Here is a 17,301-nt window from a genome sequence, read left to right on the forward strand (position 1 = left end):
TAGAGAGGCCAGACGGAAGCCACTCCTCAGTAAAAGGCACATGACAGCCTACTTGGAGTTTGCCAAAAGGCCCCTAAAGGACTCTCAGACAATGAGAAAAAGTTTCCTCTGGTCTGATGAAACCAAGATTGAACTCTTTGGCCTGAATGCCAAGCGTCACGTCTGGAGGAAACCTGACACCATCCCTACGGTGAAGCATGGTGGTGGCAGCATCATGCTGTTGGGATGTTTTTCCATCGGCAGGGACTGGGAGACTACATTTACATTTACATTTTAGTCATTTAGCAGACGCTCTTATCCAGAGCGACTTACAGTTAGTGATTACATATTTTTTTTATACTGGCCCCCCGTGGGAATCAAACCCACAACCCTGGCGTTGCAAACGCAATGCTCTATCAACTGAGCTACATCCCTGCCGGCCATTCCCTCCCCTACCCTAGACGACGCTGGGCCAATTGTGCGCCACCCATGAGTCTCCCGGTCGCGGCCGGCTGCGACAGAGCCTGGATTCGAACCAGGATCTCTAGTGGCACAGTTAGCACTGCGATGCGGCGCCTTAGACCACTGCGCCACTCAGGAGTTCAGACTAGTCAGGATCGAGGGAAAGATGAATCGAGAAAAGCACAGATACAGTGAGGGGAAAAAAGAATTTGATCCCCTGTTGATTTTGTATGTTTGCCCACTGACAAAGAAATGATCAGTCTATAGTTTTAATGGTAGGTTTATTTGAACAGTGAGAGACAGAATAACAACAACAAAAATCCAGAAAAACGCATGTCAAAAATGTTATAAATTGATTTGCATTTTAATGAGGGAAATAAGTAATTGACCCCCTTTCAATCAGAAAGATTTCTGGCTCCCAGGTGTCTTTTATACAGGTAACGAGCTGAGATTAGGCGCACACTCTTAAAGGGAGTGCTCCTAATCTCAGTTTGTTACCTGTATAAAAGCCACCTGTCCACAGAAGCAATCAATCAATCAGATTCCAAACGCTCCACCATGGCCAAGACCAAAAGAGCTCTCCAAGGATGTCAGGGACAAGATTGTAGACCTACACAAGGCTGTAATGGGCTACAAGACCATCGCCAAGCAGCTTGGTGAGAAGATGACAACAGTTGGTGCGATTATTCGCAAATGGAAGAAACACAAAATAACTGTAAATCTCCCTCGGCCTGGGGCTCCATGCAAGATCTCACCTCGTGGAGTTGCAATGATCATGAGAATGGTGAGGAATCAGCCCAGAACTACACGGGAGGATCTTGTCAATGATCTCAAGGCAGCTGGGACCATAGTCACCAAGAAAACAATTGGTAACACACTACGCCGTGAAGGACTGAAATCATGCAGCGCCCGCAAGGTCCCCCTGCTCAAGAAAGCACATATACAGGGCCGTCTGAAGTTTGCCAATGAACATCTGAATGATTCAGAGGAGAACTGGGTGAAAGTGTTGTGGTCAGATGAGACCAAAATGGAGCTCTTTGGCATCAACTCAACTCCCTGTGTTTGGAGGAGGAGGAATGCTGCCTATGACCCCAAGAACACCATCCCCACCGTCAAACATGGAGGTGGAAACATTATACTTTGGGGTGTTTTTCTGCTACGGGGACAGGACAACTTCACCGCATCAAAGGGACGATGGACGGGGCAAATCAATTTATAACATTTTTGACATGCGTTTTTCTGGATTTTTTTGTTGTTATTCTGTCTCTCACTGTTCAAATAAACCTACCATTAAAATTATAGACTGATCATTTCTTTGTCAGTGGGCAAACGTACAAAATCAGCAGGGGATCAAATACTTTTTTCCCTCACTGTAGATCCTTAATGAAAACCTGCTCCATAGCGCTCAGGACCGCTGCCAAAGGAGCTTCAACAAAGTACTGAGTAAAGGTTCTGAATACTTATGTAAATGTGATCGACGGAGCTGTAGTGGAGCAGGTTGAGCGCTTCAAGTTCCTTGGTGTCCACATCACCAACAAACTATCATGGTCCAAACTCACCAAGACAGTCGTGAAGAGGGCATGACAAAGCATATTCCCCCTCAGGAGACTGAAAAGATTTGGCATGGGTCCTCAGATCCTCAAAAGGTTCTACAGCTGCACCATCGAGAGCATCCTGACTGGTTGCATCACCGCCTGGTATGGCAACTGCTCGGTCTCTGACCGCAAGGCACTACAGAGGGTAGTACGTACGGCCCAGTACATCACTGGGGTCAAGCTCCTGCCATTCAGGGCCTCTATACCAGGCGGTGTCAGAGGAAGGCCCTAAAAATTGCCAAATACTCCAGCCACCCTGGTCATAGACTGTTCTCTCTGCTACCGCACGGCAAGCAGTACCGGAGCACCAAGTCTAGGTCCAAAAGGCTTCTTAACAGCTTCTACCCCCAAGCCAGAAGGATTATTACTCTTCATGAAGAAAGAAAAAAAATGTTGACCAAGCGCCTTGAACTGAATAAGGATTCTATAAGACTATCGGCATCTTTAAATGCTTCCTATCAAAACATCCAAGAGGATCATAATGGGACCTTCCTGGACTATGATCAATTTCCGCCACTGCACCCCTCTACTAGCTTGAACCAGAAAATGACTGCTCACTGTTCGACTCCAAGTGAGCGTAAATGGATGTGTGTCGGAATCAGAAAGAAGGAAAATAATCGTTCTCGGCGGGCCTGCCTTCTTCCCCCGCGTCTGGACTTAAGACTTTCAATTCGCTTTGAGCCTCTGTACCGGCTGTCCTCTGTCGGGGGCTTGGGTGTTCCCTCCATGGCTGTGGATGTCCCTCCAGCTACCTCTCCCTGTCCTAGTCAATCAACTGCCTGGGCAAAGCCTGGACCACCGCGGCCAGAGCTCTGTCCCTTTGGTGGTTGTGGCCTGCACGCAGCCGGTGTCTCAGCAACCCTCTTCTCAGGTGAGTTCTGTGGCTCTGGCCTTGCAATCTGCTTCGAGACACGTCAGAGGCCGGATCATTCGATGGGAGTTCAATGGGGAGGCATATATCTGTACCTGAGGCAAAGACTTTGTGTTTTCCTGGGGCAAAAGTTCAGGAAATCACCAGGTTGCTTTCCCGAGGCTGTGAGTCAGTCACCGGGGGCTGATACTGTCATGGTTCATGTGGTGTCAAATGACATTATGAAGGGCAGCTCAGAACAGCTGAAGATGGATATTTTAAAGAACTGATTAGGTCTCTACTTGACACCAACAAATACCCCATAATATCTGGTCCTCTGCCCTCCCTAAATCGTGGCATTGAACGGTTCAGCAGACCTTTAGCCCTCCATAACTGGCTACGAGACTATTGCAGCCCTGTGGGTGTAACAGGGTACCCCCTGTATATAGCTTTGCTACTGTTATTTTACTGCTGCTCTTTCATTATTTGTTATTTTTCTATTTCTTTTTACTTATCTATTTTTTACTTAACACTTATTTTTCTTATAACTGCATTGTTGGTTAAGTGCTTGTAAGTAAGCATTTCACTGTAAATAACATTTGATTTGATTTGATTTATGTCCGTTTTATGATTTTTTTTTTAATTCTTTGCCAAACAAATCTGAAAAACAGTTTTTTGCTTTGTCATTATGTGGTATTGTGTGTAGATTGATGAGGATTTTTTCATTTTATTCATTCCATTTTTAGAATAAGGCTGTAAAGTAACCAAATGTGGAAAAAGGGAAGGGGTCTGAATACTTTCCGAACGCACTGTGTATTATTGGGAGATTGGGTTAACATTAGTCTGGCCTAACCAGGCGCCGTATTCTTGTGTTGGCGTGGAATGTGTTTACACTGTCAGCGAGAAACTGCACCCTACAGTTGACCTAGGCTAGGCTAGGCTAGGCTAGGCTAGGCTAGGCTAGGCTAGGCTACCTACAGCAGAGATAGGCTAGGCTAGGCTACCTACAGCAGAGATGGGCTAGATGCGGCTTTTGGTCTTGTCCTCTACTGACTGAACTCTACTGGGGGAATAAATGACCTTTGTACGAACTATCCTGATCTCGCACGCTAACATTTTGTTTCGCTTCCGTGCAGCGAAACAGAATGCAAGCTTGCGAGACCAGCATAGTTCGTATGAGGCTAGCAAAAAAAAATCACTGTTGTCCTGTATTTTTGAAAACGTGCAAACAGTACATGAATTTAAATGTAAAAAATCTACATCCTGACTGATCTTTGATAATGATAGTAATTAGTGAAGATGGGCTCTTGTCACCCAGAACCAAATGTTACGTGTGAGCTGGCCAACTACTCAATTTGACCTTGAGTTTAACATTTAAATGTGACGATAATGATGATGATGATGACGTATGTGTCTGTGTCTATTCTTTATGATGAACCATATGTGTTTGTGTGTGTGTGTGTGTGTGTGTGTGTGTGTGTGTGTGTGTGTGTGTGTGTGTGTGTGTGTGTGTGTGTGTGTGTGTCTGTGTCTGTGTCCTGCAGCATACAGAGAGAAGTTGAAAGAGCTCCCCCTAGTGTCTCTGTTCTGCTCCTGCATCAACCCTCAGACCATCGACTGTAAGCCCACATACAAAGCAGAAGGTAAGACATTTATACACTCAGTGGCCAGTTTATTAGGTACATCTAGTACCGGGTACTTTGCCTCCAGAACAGCCTGAATTATTCGCACCAATTGGTATCAAGGGACCTAACGTGTGCCAGGAAAACATTCCCCACACCATTACACCACCGCTACCAGCCTGTACCGTTGACACCAGGCCGGATGGGGCCATGGACTGCTTACGCCAAATCCTGACTATGCCATCAGCATGACCCAACCACAACCAGGATTCGTCGGACCAGGCAATGTTTTTCCACTCCTCAATGGTCCAGTGTTGGTGATAGCGTGCCCACTGGAGCCGCTTCTTCTTGTTTTTAGCTGACAGGAGTGGAACCCGGCGTGGTCGTCTGCTGCAATAGGCCATCCCTGACAAGGACCGATGAGTTCTGCATTCCGAGATGCCGTTCTGCACTCCACTGTTGTACTGCGCCGTTATTTGCTGACCTGCCTGTTAACTTCCACCATTTTTGCTCTCTCCCTCATCAACAAGCTTTTTATGCCCACGGCACTGCCGTTGACTGGATGTTTTTTGTTAGTCGCGCCTCGGTAAACCCTAGACACTGTAATGCGTGAAAAGCCCAGGAGGCCGGACGTTTCTGAGATACTGGAACCGGCGCGCCTGGCACAGACGATCATACCACGCTCAAAATCACTTAGGTCACTCGTTTTGCCCATTTCTAACATTCAATAGAACAGTAACTGAATGCCTCGATGCCTGTCTGCCTGCTTTATATAGCTAGCCACGGCCACGTGACTCAGGAGCGAACCATTTTTGTGAACAGGGTGGTGTACTTAATCAACTGGCCACTGATATTTCATTTATATACACTGAACAAAAATATAAACGCAACATGTAAATTGTTGGTCCCATGAAACATGAGCTGAAATAAAAGATCCCCGAAATTTTCCATACGGATAAAAAGCTTATTTCTCTTAAATTGTGTGTACATATTTGTTTACACCCCTCTTAGTGAGCATTTCTCCTTTGCCAAGATAATCCATCCACCTGACAGGTGTGGCATATCAAGAAGCTGATTAAACAGCATGATCATTACACAGGTGCACCTTGTGCTGGGGACAATAAAATGCCACTCTAAAATGTGCAGTTTTGTCACACAACACAATGCCACAGATGTCAAAATGTTTGAGGGGGCGTGCAATTGGCATGCTGACTGCAGGAATGTCCCCCAGAGCTGTTGCCAGAGAATTTAATGTTCATTTTCCTACCATAAGCCGCCTCCAACAATGGTTTAGAGAATGTGGCAGTACGTCCAAACGGCCTCACAACCGCAGACCACGTGTATGGCGTTGTGTGGGCGAGCGGTTTGCTGATGTCAGCGTTGTGAACAGAGTGCCCCATTGTGGTGATGGTGTTATGGTATGGGCAGGCATAAGCTACGAGCAACAAACACAATTGCATTTTATTGATGGCAATTTGAATGTACAGAGATACCGTGACAAGATCCTGAGGCCCATTGTCATGCCATTCATCCGCCGCCATTACCTCATGTTTCAGCATGATAATTCACGGCCCCATGTCGCAAAGGATCTGTACACAATTCCTGGAAGTTGAAAATGTCTCAGTTCTTCCATGGCCTGCATACTCACCAGACATGTCACCCATTGAGCATGTTTGGGATGCTCTGGATCGACGTGTATGACAGCGTGTTCCAGTTCCCGCCCATATCCAGCAACTTCGCACAGCCATTGAAGAGGAGTGGGACAACATTCCACATGCCACAATCAACAGCCTGATCAACTCTATGCGAAGGAGATGTGTCGCACTGCATGAGGCAAATGGTGGTCACACCAGATAGTGACTGGTTTTCTGATCCACGCCCCTACCTTTTTTTTTAAGGTATCTGTGACCAACAGATGCATACAGTGGCTTGCGAAAGTATTCACCCACCTTGGCATTCTTCCTATTTTGTTGCCTTACAACCTGGAATTAAAATGGATTTTTTGGGGGTTTGTATCTTTTGATTTACACAACATGCTTACCACGTTGAAGATGCAAAATATATTTTTTTGTGAAACAAATAAGAAATAAGACAAAAGTTGGATGGGTTCCGCTGGTGTGCAGCAATCTTTAAGTCATACCACAGATTCTCAATTGGATTGAGGTCTGGGCTTTGACTAGGCCATTCCAAGACATTTAAATGTTTCCCCTTAAACCACTCAAATGTTGCTTTAGCAGTATGCTTAGGGTAATTGTCCTGCTGGAAGGTGAACCTCCGTCCTAGTCTCAAATCTCTGGAAGACTGAAACAGGTTTCCCTCAATAATTTTCCTGTATTTAGCGCCATCCATCATTGCTTCAATTCTGACCAGTTTCCCAGTCCCTGGCGATGAAAAACATCCCCATAGCATGATGGATGGTGTTCTCGGGGTGATGAGAGGTGTTGAGTTTGCGCCAGACATAGCGTTTTCCTTGATGGCCAAAAAGCTCAATTTTAGTCTCATCTGACCAGAGTACCTTCTTCCATATGTTTGGGGAGTCTCCCACATGCCTTTTGGCGAACACCAAACGTGTCTTTAAGCAATAGCTTTTTTCTGGCCACTCTTCCGTAAAGCGCAGCTCTGTGGAGTGTACGGCTTAAAATGGTCCTATGGACAGATACTCCAATCTCGCTGTGGAGCTTTGCAGCTCCTTCAGGGTTATCTTTGGTCTCTTTGTTGCCTCTCTGATTAATGCCATCCTTGCCTGGTCCGTGAGTTTTGGTGGGTGGCTCTCTCTTGGCAGGTTTGTTGTGGTTCCATATTCTTTCCATTTTTTAATAATGGATTTAATGGTGCTCTGTGGGATGTTCAAAGTTTCAGATATTTTTTTATAACCCAACCCTGATCTGTACTTCTCCACAACTTTGTCCCTGACCTGTTGGGAGAGCTCCTTGGTCTTCATGGTGCCGCTTGCTTGGTGGTGCCGCTTGCTTGGTGGTGCCCCTTGCTCAGTGGTGTTGCAGACTCTGGGGCCTTTCAGAACAGGTGGATATATACTGAGATCATGTGACACTTAGATTGTACACAGGTGGACTTTATTTAACTAATTATGTGACTTCTGAAGGTAATTGGTTGCACCAGATCTTATTTAGGGGCTTCATAGCAAATGGGGTGAATATATATGCACACACCTCTTTTCTGTTATTTATCTTTTAGATTTTTTTTTTACAAGTTATTCTTTTCATTTCACTTCACCAATGTGGACTATTTTGTGTATGTCCATTATATGAAATCCAAATAAAAATCCATTTAAATTACAGGTTGTAATGCAACAAAATAGGAAAAACGCCAAGGGGGATGAATACTTTTGCAAGGCACTGTATCTGTATGTGAAATCCATAGATTAGGGCCTAATGAATTTATTTCAATTGACTGATTTCCTTATACGAACTGTAACTCAGAAAAATCTTTGAAATTGTTGCATGTTGCGTTTATATTTTTGTTCAGTATACATCATGATGACATCACAGTGCAACATATTCAGACAGAAATGAATAGATTTAAAGAATATTTATTAACATATGTAGCTAGTTATCTAAAGGATTGTGTTTTAAAGTGCTTACCCCCCAATCTCCCCTGTTCCATCCCCAGATGCGGTGGATCTGGGCTGGTGTGTGATAAAGGACGTGGAGGTGATAGAGTTGAACAAGCGTGCGTCGGGCCAGGCCTTTGAGGTCATCCTGAAGCCCCCGTCGTTCGATGGCGTCCCAGAGCTCAACTCTACCATGCCCCAACGCAGGGAACTCTCCATGGAGGAGATCCAGAAGAAACTAGAGGCTGCAGAGGAGAGGAGGAAGGTGAGAAGACATGAATCGAGGAGAGACACACACACAAACCATAGAGATAGATAGAGGACTCTAGTGCCCAAAGGCCCGTTTTAGCATAGAAATTGCCATTGATGACTTTCTACATTTTTAAGTAGTCAACTGGGTGGGACTTCCTATAGGTTAAGGAAGGATCACATAATTCCATCCAGGTCAACAGGAGGGATCAGCCAATGAATTATACTCGTGAGCAAACATTCCATAACTGCAGGTGGCAGTAAATCGCCAACCTTACGCTTTATACCTGTTCAAACAACACACTCCAGGTGGCAGTATGCACCCCTTTCAGTTGGTTTACCAACTCATAGAAGTAGTAGAAGAAAATTGACTTAAAAATGGAGATGGCCTCAACGGCGCTACCCATAATCTCACAAGACGCCATAATGGGACAGATATAATGTCCTCGAACTATCTCCATGGCACAAACATACACCTGTCTGTATCCTGCTCCTGATACTCTCACACCGCCCTCTAGTGCCAGGAGGCTGAGCTGCTGAAGCACCTGGCAGAGAAGAGAGAGCACGAGAGAGAAGTGATCCAGAAGGCCTTTGAGGAGAACAACAACTTCATCAAGAACGCCAAGGAGAAGCTGGAGCAGAAGATGGAGGCCAACAAGGAGAACAGAGAGGCTCTGCTGGCGGCCATGTTGGAACGACTGCAGGAGAAGGTAATTTTTCTCTAGTCACTCTTTCTGTCTCTGTCTCTTTCCCCCTCTCTCGCTTTCCCTCTCTCTCTCTCTCCCTCTACCGTCTCTCTCTCTCTCTCTCTCTCTCTCTCTCTCTCTCTCTCTCTCTCTCTCTCTCTCGTCTCTCTCTTTAGTGTCTCCCTTTAGTTTGTCTCCCCCACTCTTCCTCTCACCAGTCTCTGTAAATTATTCTATAAAGGAAGGTAGATATATGACAAGATGGCGCCGACAGACACGGTCTCCCTGTTTCTAGCTCTTTGCCAACTTTGCAGTATTTTGCTTTTTTTAGTGTTATACCTTACATTATTTGCTCAGAACATTTGTAGTATTATTTCCTACAAACACAAAAAACATTTGGACATTACATCAGCTGTCACTCACCAGACATTTGACCAGAAATTCGACTTCCCTGACCTGGATCCTTTGTTTGGACTTCCCGAGGCAGCCCCATTCATGCCGGGTGCTACACCAAAACGTTGACGCCAGAGGAGAGGGAGGAGAGATGGGGTTCTAGTCAGGCTCAGGAGGCGAACAAACCATCCACCGCTTCTGAGTATTTTACTCGCTAACGTTCAGTCCCTGGACAATAATGTAGACAAGCTCAGGCTGAGGATCTCCTCTGTTTTACGTAATCATGGCTTTCCCCGGACATATTGTCACCGTCTATACATCCAGCGGGGTTCTCCGTACATCACGCGGACAGGAATAAATAACTCTCCGGGAAAAACAAAGGTGGAGGGTTATATCTCATGATTAACAACTCATGGCGTGATTGTGTTAACGTACAGGAACTCAAGTCCTTTTGGTCTCCCGATCTGGAATTCCTCACCATCAAATATTGACCGCATTATAATTTTCTTCTGTTATTGTCACTGCAGTGTATATCCCCCCCAAATTGACACCACGACGGCTCTCAAGGAACTACACTGGACTTTGTGCAAACTGGAAACTGCATATCCTGAGGCCGCATTTATTGTAGCTGGGGACTTTAATAAAGGAAATCTGAGGAGAACGCTCCCGGAATTCTACCAACACATCTCCTGTGCTACATGCGGAGAGAACACGCATGACCATTGTTACTCTCCCTTCCGGGACGGCTACAAGGCCCTCCCCAACCCCCACTTTGGCAAATCAGATCACGCCTCCATACTGCTCCTCCCCGCCTTTAGGCAGAAACTTAAACAGGAAGCACCCGTGGTAAGGACTGTTCAACGTTCGTCTGACCAATCGGAATCTATGCTTCAGGATTGTTTTGATCAAGTGGACTGGGAAATGATCTGGGTCGCCTCTGGGAATAGTATCAACATATACACTGACTCAGTGACTGGGTTCATCAAGAAGAGCATAGAGTATGTTGTTCCTTCTGTGACGATTAGAACTTATCCAAACCAAAAACAATAGATAGCAGCATCCGTGCAAAACTGAAAGCGCAAACAACAGTGTTTAACCACGGCAAGGTGACTGGGAACATGGACATGTACAAACAGACCAGCTATGACCTCCGTAAGGCAATCAAAGAGGCAAAACAACACTACAGGGACGAAGTGGAGTCGCAATTCAACGGCTCAGACACGAGACACATGTGGCAGGGGACTCCAGACAATCACAGATTATAAAGGGAAAGCCACATCGACGCCTCACTCCCGGACAAGATAAACACCTTCTTCGCCCTCTCCGAGGAAAACAACACAGAGACGCCGACGTGGGCCCCACCACTCACGAGGACTGTGTGCTCCCGATCTCCTTGGCCAATGTAAGACATTCAAGCTTTTTAACCCCTCACAAGGCTGCTGGCCCAGACAGCATCCCAAGCCACATCCTCAGAGCATGTGCAGACCAGCTGGCTGGAGTGTTTACGGACATATTCAATCTGCCTATCCTAGTCTGTTGTCCCCACTTCAAGATGTCGACCATTGTTCCTGTACCCAAGAAAGCAAGGGTAACTGAACTAAATGACTATTTCCCCCGTAGCACTCACTTCAGTCATCGTGACAACGCAGTCACCATTGCACTGCACACTGGCCTATCCCACCTGGACAAGAGGAATATCTATGTGAGAATGCTGTTCATCGACTACAGCTCAACCTTCAACACCATAGTGCCCTCCAAGCTCATCACCAAGCTCAGGGCCCTGGGTCTGAACCCCTCCCTGTGCAACTGTGTTCTAGACTTCCTGACGGGCCAACCGCAGGTGGTGAAGGTAGGCAACAACACGGTGCCTCTACAGGGTTGTGTGCTCAGCCCCCTCCTGTACTCCCTGTTCACCCATGACTGCGTGGCTACGCACGTCTCCAACTCAATCATCAAATTTTCTGATGACACAAAGGTGGTAGGCCTGTTTACCAACAACAACGAGACAGCCTACAGGGAGGAGGTGAGATCTCTGGCAGAGTGCTGCCAGGAAAAAATAATTTATCCCTCAGCATCAACAAAACGGAGGAGCTGATTGTGGACTACAGGAGACAGCAGAGAGATCCCGCCCCCATCCACACCGACGGAGCCACAGTGGAGAGGGTCCTCAGCATCACTGAGGACCTGAAATAGTCCTTCCACAATGACACCGTGTTGAAGAGCGCCTCTTCAACCCCATGAGGCTAAAGAAATGTGTCTTGGCCCCTAAGACCCTCACAAACTTCTACAGATGCACCATCGACAGCATTCTGTCGGGCTGTATCACCGCCTGGTATGGCACCTGTACCGCCCGCAACCAGAGGGTGGTGCTGTGAGCCCAACGCATCATCGGGAGCACACTGCCTGCCTTCCAGGACATCTACAGCATCCAGTGTCACAGGAAGGCCAAGAAGATCATCAAGACCTCAGCCACCCAAGCAACAGCCTGTTCACCCAGTTACCATCTACAGGTGCATCAAAGCTGGAACAGAGAGAATGAAAAACAGCTTCTATCTCCAGGCCATCAGACTGTTAAACAGTCATCACTAGCCGGCCTCCGCCCAGTACCCTGCCCCTTACACACCTTAGAGACTGCTGACCTTGTGCCTTGCAAAAGTATTCATCCCCCTTGGCGTTTTTCCTATTTTGTTGCATTACAACCTGTTGTTTCTAAAAATTAATTTTTTTATGTATTCACCCCCTTTGCTATGAAGCCCCTAAATAAGATCTGGTGCAACCAATTACCTTCAAAAGTCACATAATTAGTTAAATAAAGTCTACCTGTGTGCAATCTAAGCGTCACATGATCTCAGTATATATACACCTGTTCTGAAAGGCCCCAGAGTCTGCAACACCACTAAGCAAGGGGCACCACCAAGCAAGCGGCACCATGAAGACCAAGGAGCTCTCCAAACAGGTCAGGGACAAAGTTGTGGAGAAGTACAGATCAGGATTGGGTTATAAAAAAATATCAGAAACATCCCACGGAGCACCATTAAATCCATTATTAAAAAATTGAAAGAATATGGCACCACAACAAACCTGCCAAGAGAGGGCCTCCCACCAAAACTCACGGACCAGGCAAGGAGGGCATTAATCAGAGAGGCTACAAAGAGACCAAAGATAACCCTGAAGGAGCTGCAAAGCTCCACAGCGAGATTGGAGTATCTGTCCATAGGACCATTTTAAGCCGTACACTCCACAGAGCTGGGCTTTACGGAAGAGTGGCCAGAAAAAAGCCATTGCTTAAAGAAAAAAATAAGCAAACACGTTTGGTGTTCATCAAAAGCCATCTGGGGAGACTCCCCAAACATATGGAAGAAGGTACTCTGGTCAGATGAGACTAAAATTGAGCTTTTTGGCCATCAAGGAAAATGTCTGGCGCAAACCCAACACCTCTCATCACCCCGAGAACACCATCCTGCATCATGCTGTGGGGATGTTTTTCATTGGCAGGGACTGGGAAACTGGTCAGAATTGAAGGAATGATGGATGGCGCTAAATACAGCGAAATTCTTGAGGGAAACCTGTTTCAGTCTTCCAGAGATTTGAGACTGGGACGGAGGTTCACCTTCCAGCAGGACAATGATCCTAAGTATACTGCTAAAGCAACACTCGAGTGGTTTACACTTGAGTGGGAAACATTTAAATGTCTTCGAATGGCCTAGTCAAAGCCCAGACCTCAATCCAATTGAGAATCTGTGGTATTTCTTAAAGATTGCTGTACACCAGTGGAACCCATCCAACTTGAAGGAGCTGGAGCAGTTTTGCCTTGAAGAATGGGCAAAAATCCAAGTAGCTAGATGTGCCAAGCTTATAGAGACATACCCCAAGAGACTTGCAGCTGTAATTGCTGCAAAAGGTGGGTCTACAAAGTATTGACCCTGGGGGGGTGAACATTTATGCACGCTCAAGTTTTCTGTTTTTTTGTCTTATTTCTTGTTATTTTCACCCCAAAAAATATTTTGCATCTTCAAAGTGGTAGGCATGTTGTGTAAATCAAATGATACAAACCCCCCCCAAAATCTATTTTAATTCCAGGTTGTAAGGTAACCAAATAGGAAAAATGCCAAGGGGGTTGAATACTTTCGCAAGCCATTGAAGTCATTGAACACTGGTCACTTTAATAACATTTACATCATGTTTATTGTTCTGAAATCATTTTCTGTCATTAGGAACAGATAATATTTGATCTCTGAAAAAGTTAACTAATTGATTACTCACTTTATATGTACATACTGTATTCTGGACATAGCTCATCCTATATAACTACTGCTGTTCATACTGTATTCTGGATATAGCTCATCCCATATAACTACGGCTGTACATAGCTCATCCTATATAACTACTGCTGTACATACTGTATTCTGGACATAGCTCATCCTATATAACTACTGCTGTTCATACTGTATTCTGGATATAGCTCATCCCATATAACTACGGCTGTACATAGCTCATCCTATATAACTACTGCTGTACATACTGTATTCTGGACATAGCTCATCCTATATAACTACTGCTGTACATACTGTATTCTGGACATAGCTCATCCTATATAACTACTACTGTACATACTGTATTCTGGACATAGCTCATCCTATATAACTACTGCTGTACATACTGTATTCTGGACATAGCTCATCCATATAACTACTGCTGTACATATTGTATTCTGGACATAGCTCATCCTATATAACTACTGCTGTACATACTGTATTCTGGACATAGCTCATCCTATATAACTACTGCTGTACATACTGTATTCTGGACATAGCTCATCCTATATAACTACTGCTGTACATACTGTATTCTGGACATAGCTCATCCTATATAACTACTGCTGTACATACTGTATTCTGGACATAGCTCATCCTATATAACTACTGCTGTACATACTGTATTCTGGACATAGCTCATCCTATATAACTACTGCTGTACATACTGTATTCTGGATATAGCTCATCCTATATAACTACTGCTGTACATACTGTATTCTGGACATAGCTCATCCTATATAACTACTGCTGTACATACTGTATTCTGGACATAGCTCATCCTATATAACTACTGCTGTACATACTGTATTCTGGACATAGCTCATCCTATATAACTAATGCTGTACATACTGTATTCTGGACATAGCTCATCCTATATAACTACTGCTGTACATACTGTATTCTGGATATAGCTCATCCTATATAACTACTGCTGTACATACTGTATTCTGGACATAGCTCATCCTATATACAGTGAGGGAAAAAAGTATTTGATCCCCTGCTGATTTTGTACGTTTGCCCACTGACAAAGAAATGATCAGTCTATAATTTTAATGGTAGGTTTATTTGAACAGTGAGAGACAGAATAACAACAACAAAATCCAGAAAAACGCATGTCAAAAATGTTATAAATTGATTTGCATTTTAATGAGGGAAATAAGTATTTCACCCCCTCTCAATCAGAAAGATTTCTGGCTCCCAGGTGTCTTTTATACAGGTAACGAGCTGAGATTAGGAGCACACTCTTAAAGGGAGTGCTCCTAATCTCAGTTTGTTACCTGTATAAAAGACACCTGTCCACAGAAGCAATCAATCAATCCGATTCCAAACTCTCCACCATGGCCAAGACCAAAGAGCAATCAGGGACAAGATTGTAGACCTACACAAGGCTGGAATGGGCTACAAGACCATCGCCAAGCAGCTTGGTGAGAAGGTGACAACAGTTGGTGCGATTATTCGCAAATGGAAGAAACACAAAATAACTGTCAATCTCCCTCGGCCTGGGGCTCCATGCAAGATCTCACCTCGTGGAGTTGCAATGATCATGAGAACGGTGAGGAATCAGCCCAGAACTACACGGGAGGATCTTGTCAATGATCTCAAGGCAGAACTGGAAACAAAAGCTACACCTGTTTTAACATCTGCTCATCTGTGTACGTGACAAATACACTTTTTTATTTCATTATATTATTCTAGAATGTATCATTTGTACATTTTTTTATATTTGCACTCATGACAAAATGTTATCTATTTTCCTCTCGACTCAAATGTCATGAATATTATACAGACGCTGAATGAATGATGTACACTACATGACCAAAAGTATGTGGACACCTGCTTGTCGAACATCTCATTCCAAAATCATGGGCATTAATATGCACTTGGTCCCCCCTTTGCTGCTATAACAACCTCCACTCTTCTGGGAAGGCTTTCCACTAGATGTTGGAACATTGCTGCGGGGGACGTGCTTCCATTCAGCCACGAGCATTAGTGAGGTCAGCACTGATGTTGGGCGATTAGACCTGGCTCGCAGTCGGCGTTCCAATTCATCCCAAAGGTGTTCGATGGGGTTGAGGTCAGGGCTCTGTGCAGGACAGTCAAGTTCTTCCTCACCGATCTCGACAAACCATTTCTGTATGGACCTCACTTTGTGCTCGGGGGCATTGTCATGCTGAAACAGGAAAGGGCCTTCCCCAAACTGTTGCCACAATGTTGGAAGCACAGAATCATCTAGAATGTCATTGTATGCTGTAGAGTTAAGATTTCCCTTCACTGGAACTAAGGGGCTTAGCCCGAAACCATGAAAAACAGCCCCAGGCCATTATTCCTCCTCCACCAAACTTTACAGTTGGCACTATGCATTGGGGCATCCGCCAAACCCAGATTCACTGCCAGATGGTGAAGCATGATTCATCACTCCAGAGAACACGTTTCCACTGCTCCAGAGTCCAATGACGGCGAGCTTTACACCACTCCAGCAGACGCTTGGCATTGCGCATGGTGATCTTAGGCTTGTGTGCAGCCGCTCGGCCATGGAAACCCATTTCATGAAGCTCCCGACGAACAGTTCTTGTGTTGACGTTGCTTCTAGAGGTAGTTTGGAACTTGGTAGTAAGTGTTGCAACTGACGACAGACAATTTTTATCAGAGTTCCCGTTCTGTGAGCTTGTGTGACCTACCACTTCGCGGCTAAGCCGTTGCTGCTCCTAGACGTTTCCACTTCACAATAACAACTCTTACAGTTGACCGGGGCAGCTCTAGCAGGGCAGAGATTTGACGAACTGACTTGTTGGAAAGGTGGCATCCTACGACGGTGCCACGTTGCAAGTCACTGAGCTCTTCTGTAAGGCCATTTTGCTGCCAATGTTTAACTATGGAGATTGCATGGCTGATTTTATACACATTTTGAAGGGGTGTCCACATACTTTTGTATATATTAGTATTTTTTTGTTTTATGCAGTTTTTACATCTGGGTTTTATTCATGCCAGTAGATTCCTGAATGTAAATATTGCTGTTGTTGTTTTCCTGTGTGGCAGGACAAACATGCAGAAGAGGTGAGGAAAAAGGTACTAGCTTTGGCAGATGCGGTGGATCTGGACTGGTGTGTGATAAAGGACGTGGAGGTGATAGAGTTGAACAAGCGTGCGTCGGGCCAGGCCTTTGAGGTCATCCTGAAGCCCCCGTCGTTCGATGGCGTCCCAGAGCTCAACGCTACCATGCCCCAACGCAGGGAACTCTCCATGGAGGAGATCCAGAAGAAACTAGAGGCTGCAGAGGAGAGGAGGAAGGTGAGGCGGACAGGGAGGAGAAGAGGAGGAGGAGAGGAGGAGGAGAGGAGGAGGAGAGGAGGAGGAGGAGGAGAGAGGGAGGAGGAGGAGGAGAGGGAGGAGGAGGAGAGGGAGGAGGAGGAGAGGGAGGAGGAGGAGGAGAGGGAGGAGGAGAGGGAGGAGGAGGAGGAAGGTGAGGAGGAGGAGGAGAGGAGTAGAAGGAGAGGAGGAGGAGGAGGAAGGTGAGGAGGGAGAGGAGGAGAGGGGAGAGGGAGGAGGACAGCATACCAGTCTCACACACACACACACAG

The 17,301-nt window shown here is 45.6% G+C and overlaps 1 protein-coding gene across 1 annotated transcript; it reads left to right on the forward strand.

Annotated features, from left to right (window-relative positions):
- Positions 1–2,762: 2,762 nt before the first annotated feature.
- Positions 2,763–17,011, forward strand: LOC311126510 (stathmin-4-like; the record flags this gene model as incomplete). The annotated part of the gene is made up of 5 exons (XM_084200507.1): positions 2,763–2,907; positions 4,431–4,529; positions 8,139–8,344; positions 8,847–9,038; positions 16,760–17,011. Coding segments are annotated over 5 exons (894 nt in total), but the record flags the coding sequence as incomplete, so codon positions are not given.
- Positions 17,012–17,301: the final 290 nt, after the last annotated feature.

Source organism: Coregonus lavaretus (assembly GCF_964263955.1).
Source record: "Coregonus lavaretus genome assembly, contig: HAP1_SCAFFOLD_3871, whole genome shotgun sequence".
Classification (NCBI taxonomy): domain Eukaryota; kingdom Metazoa; phylum Chordata; class Actinopteri; order Salmoniformes; family Salmonidae; genus Coregonus; species Coregonus lavaretus.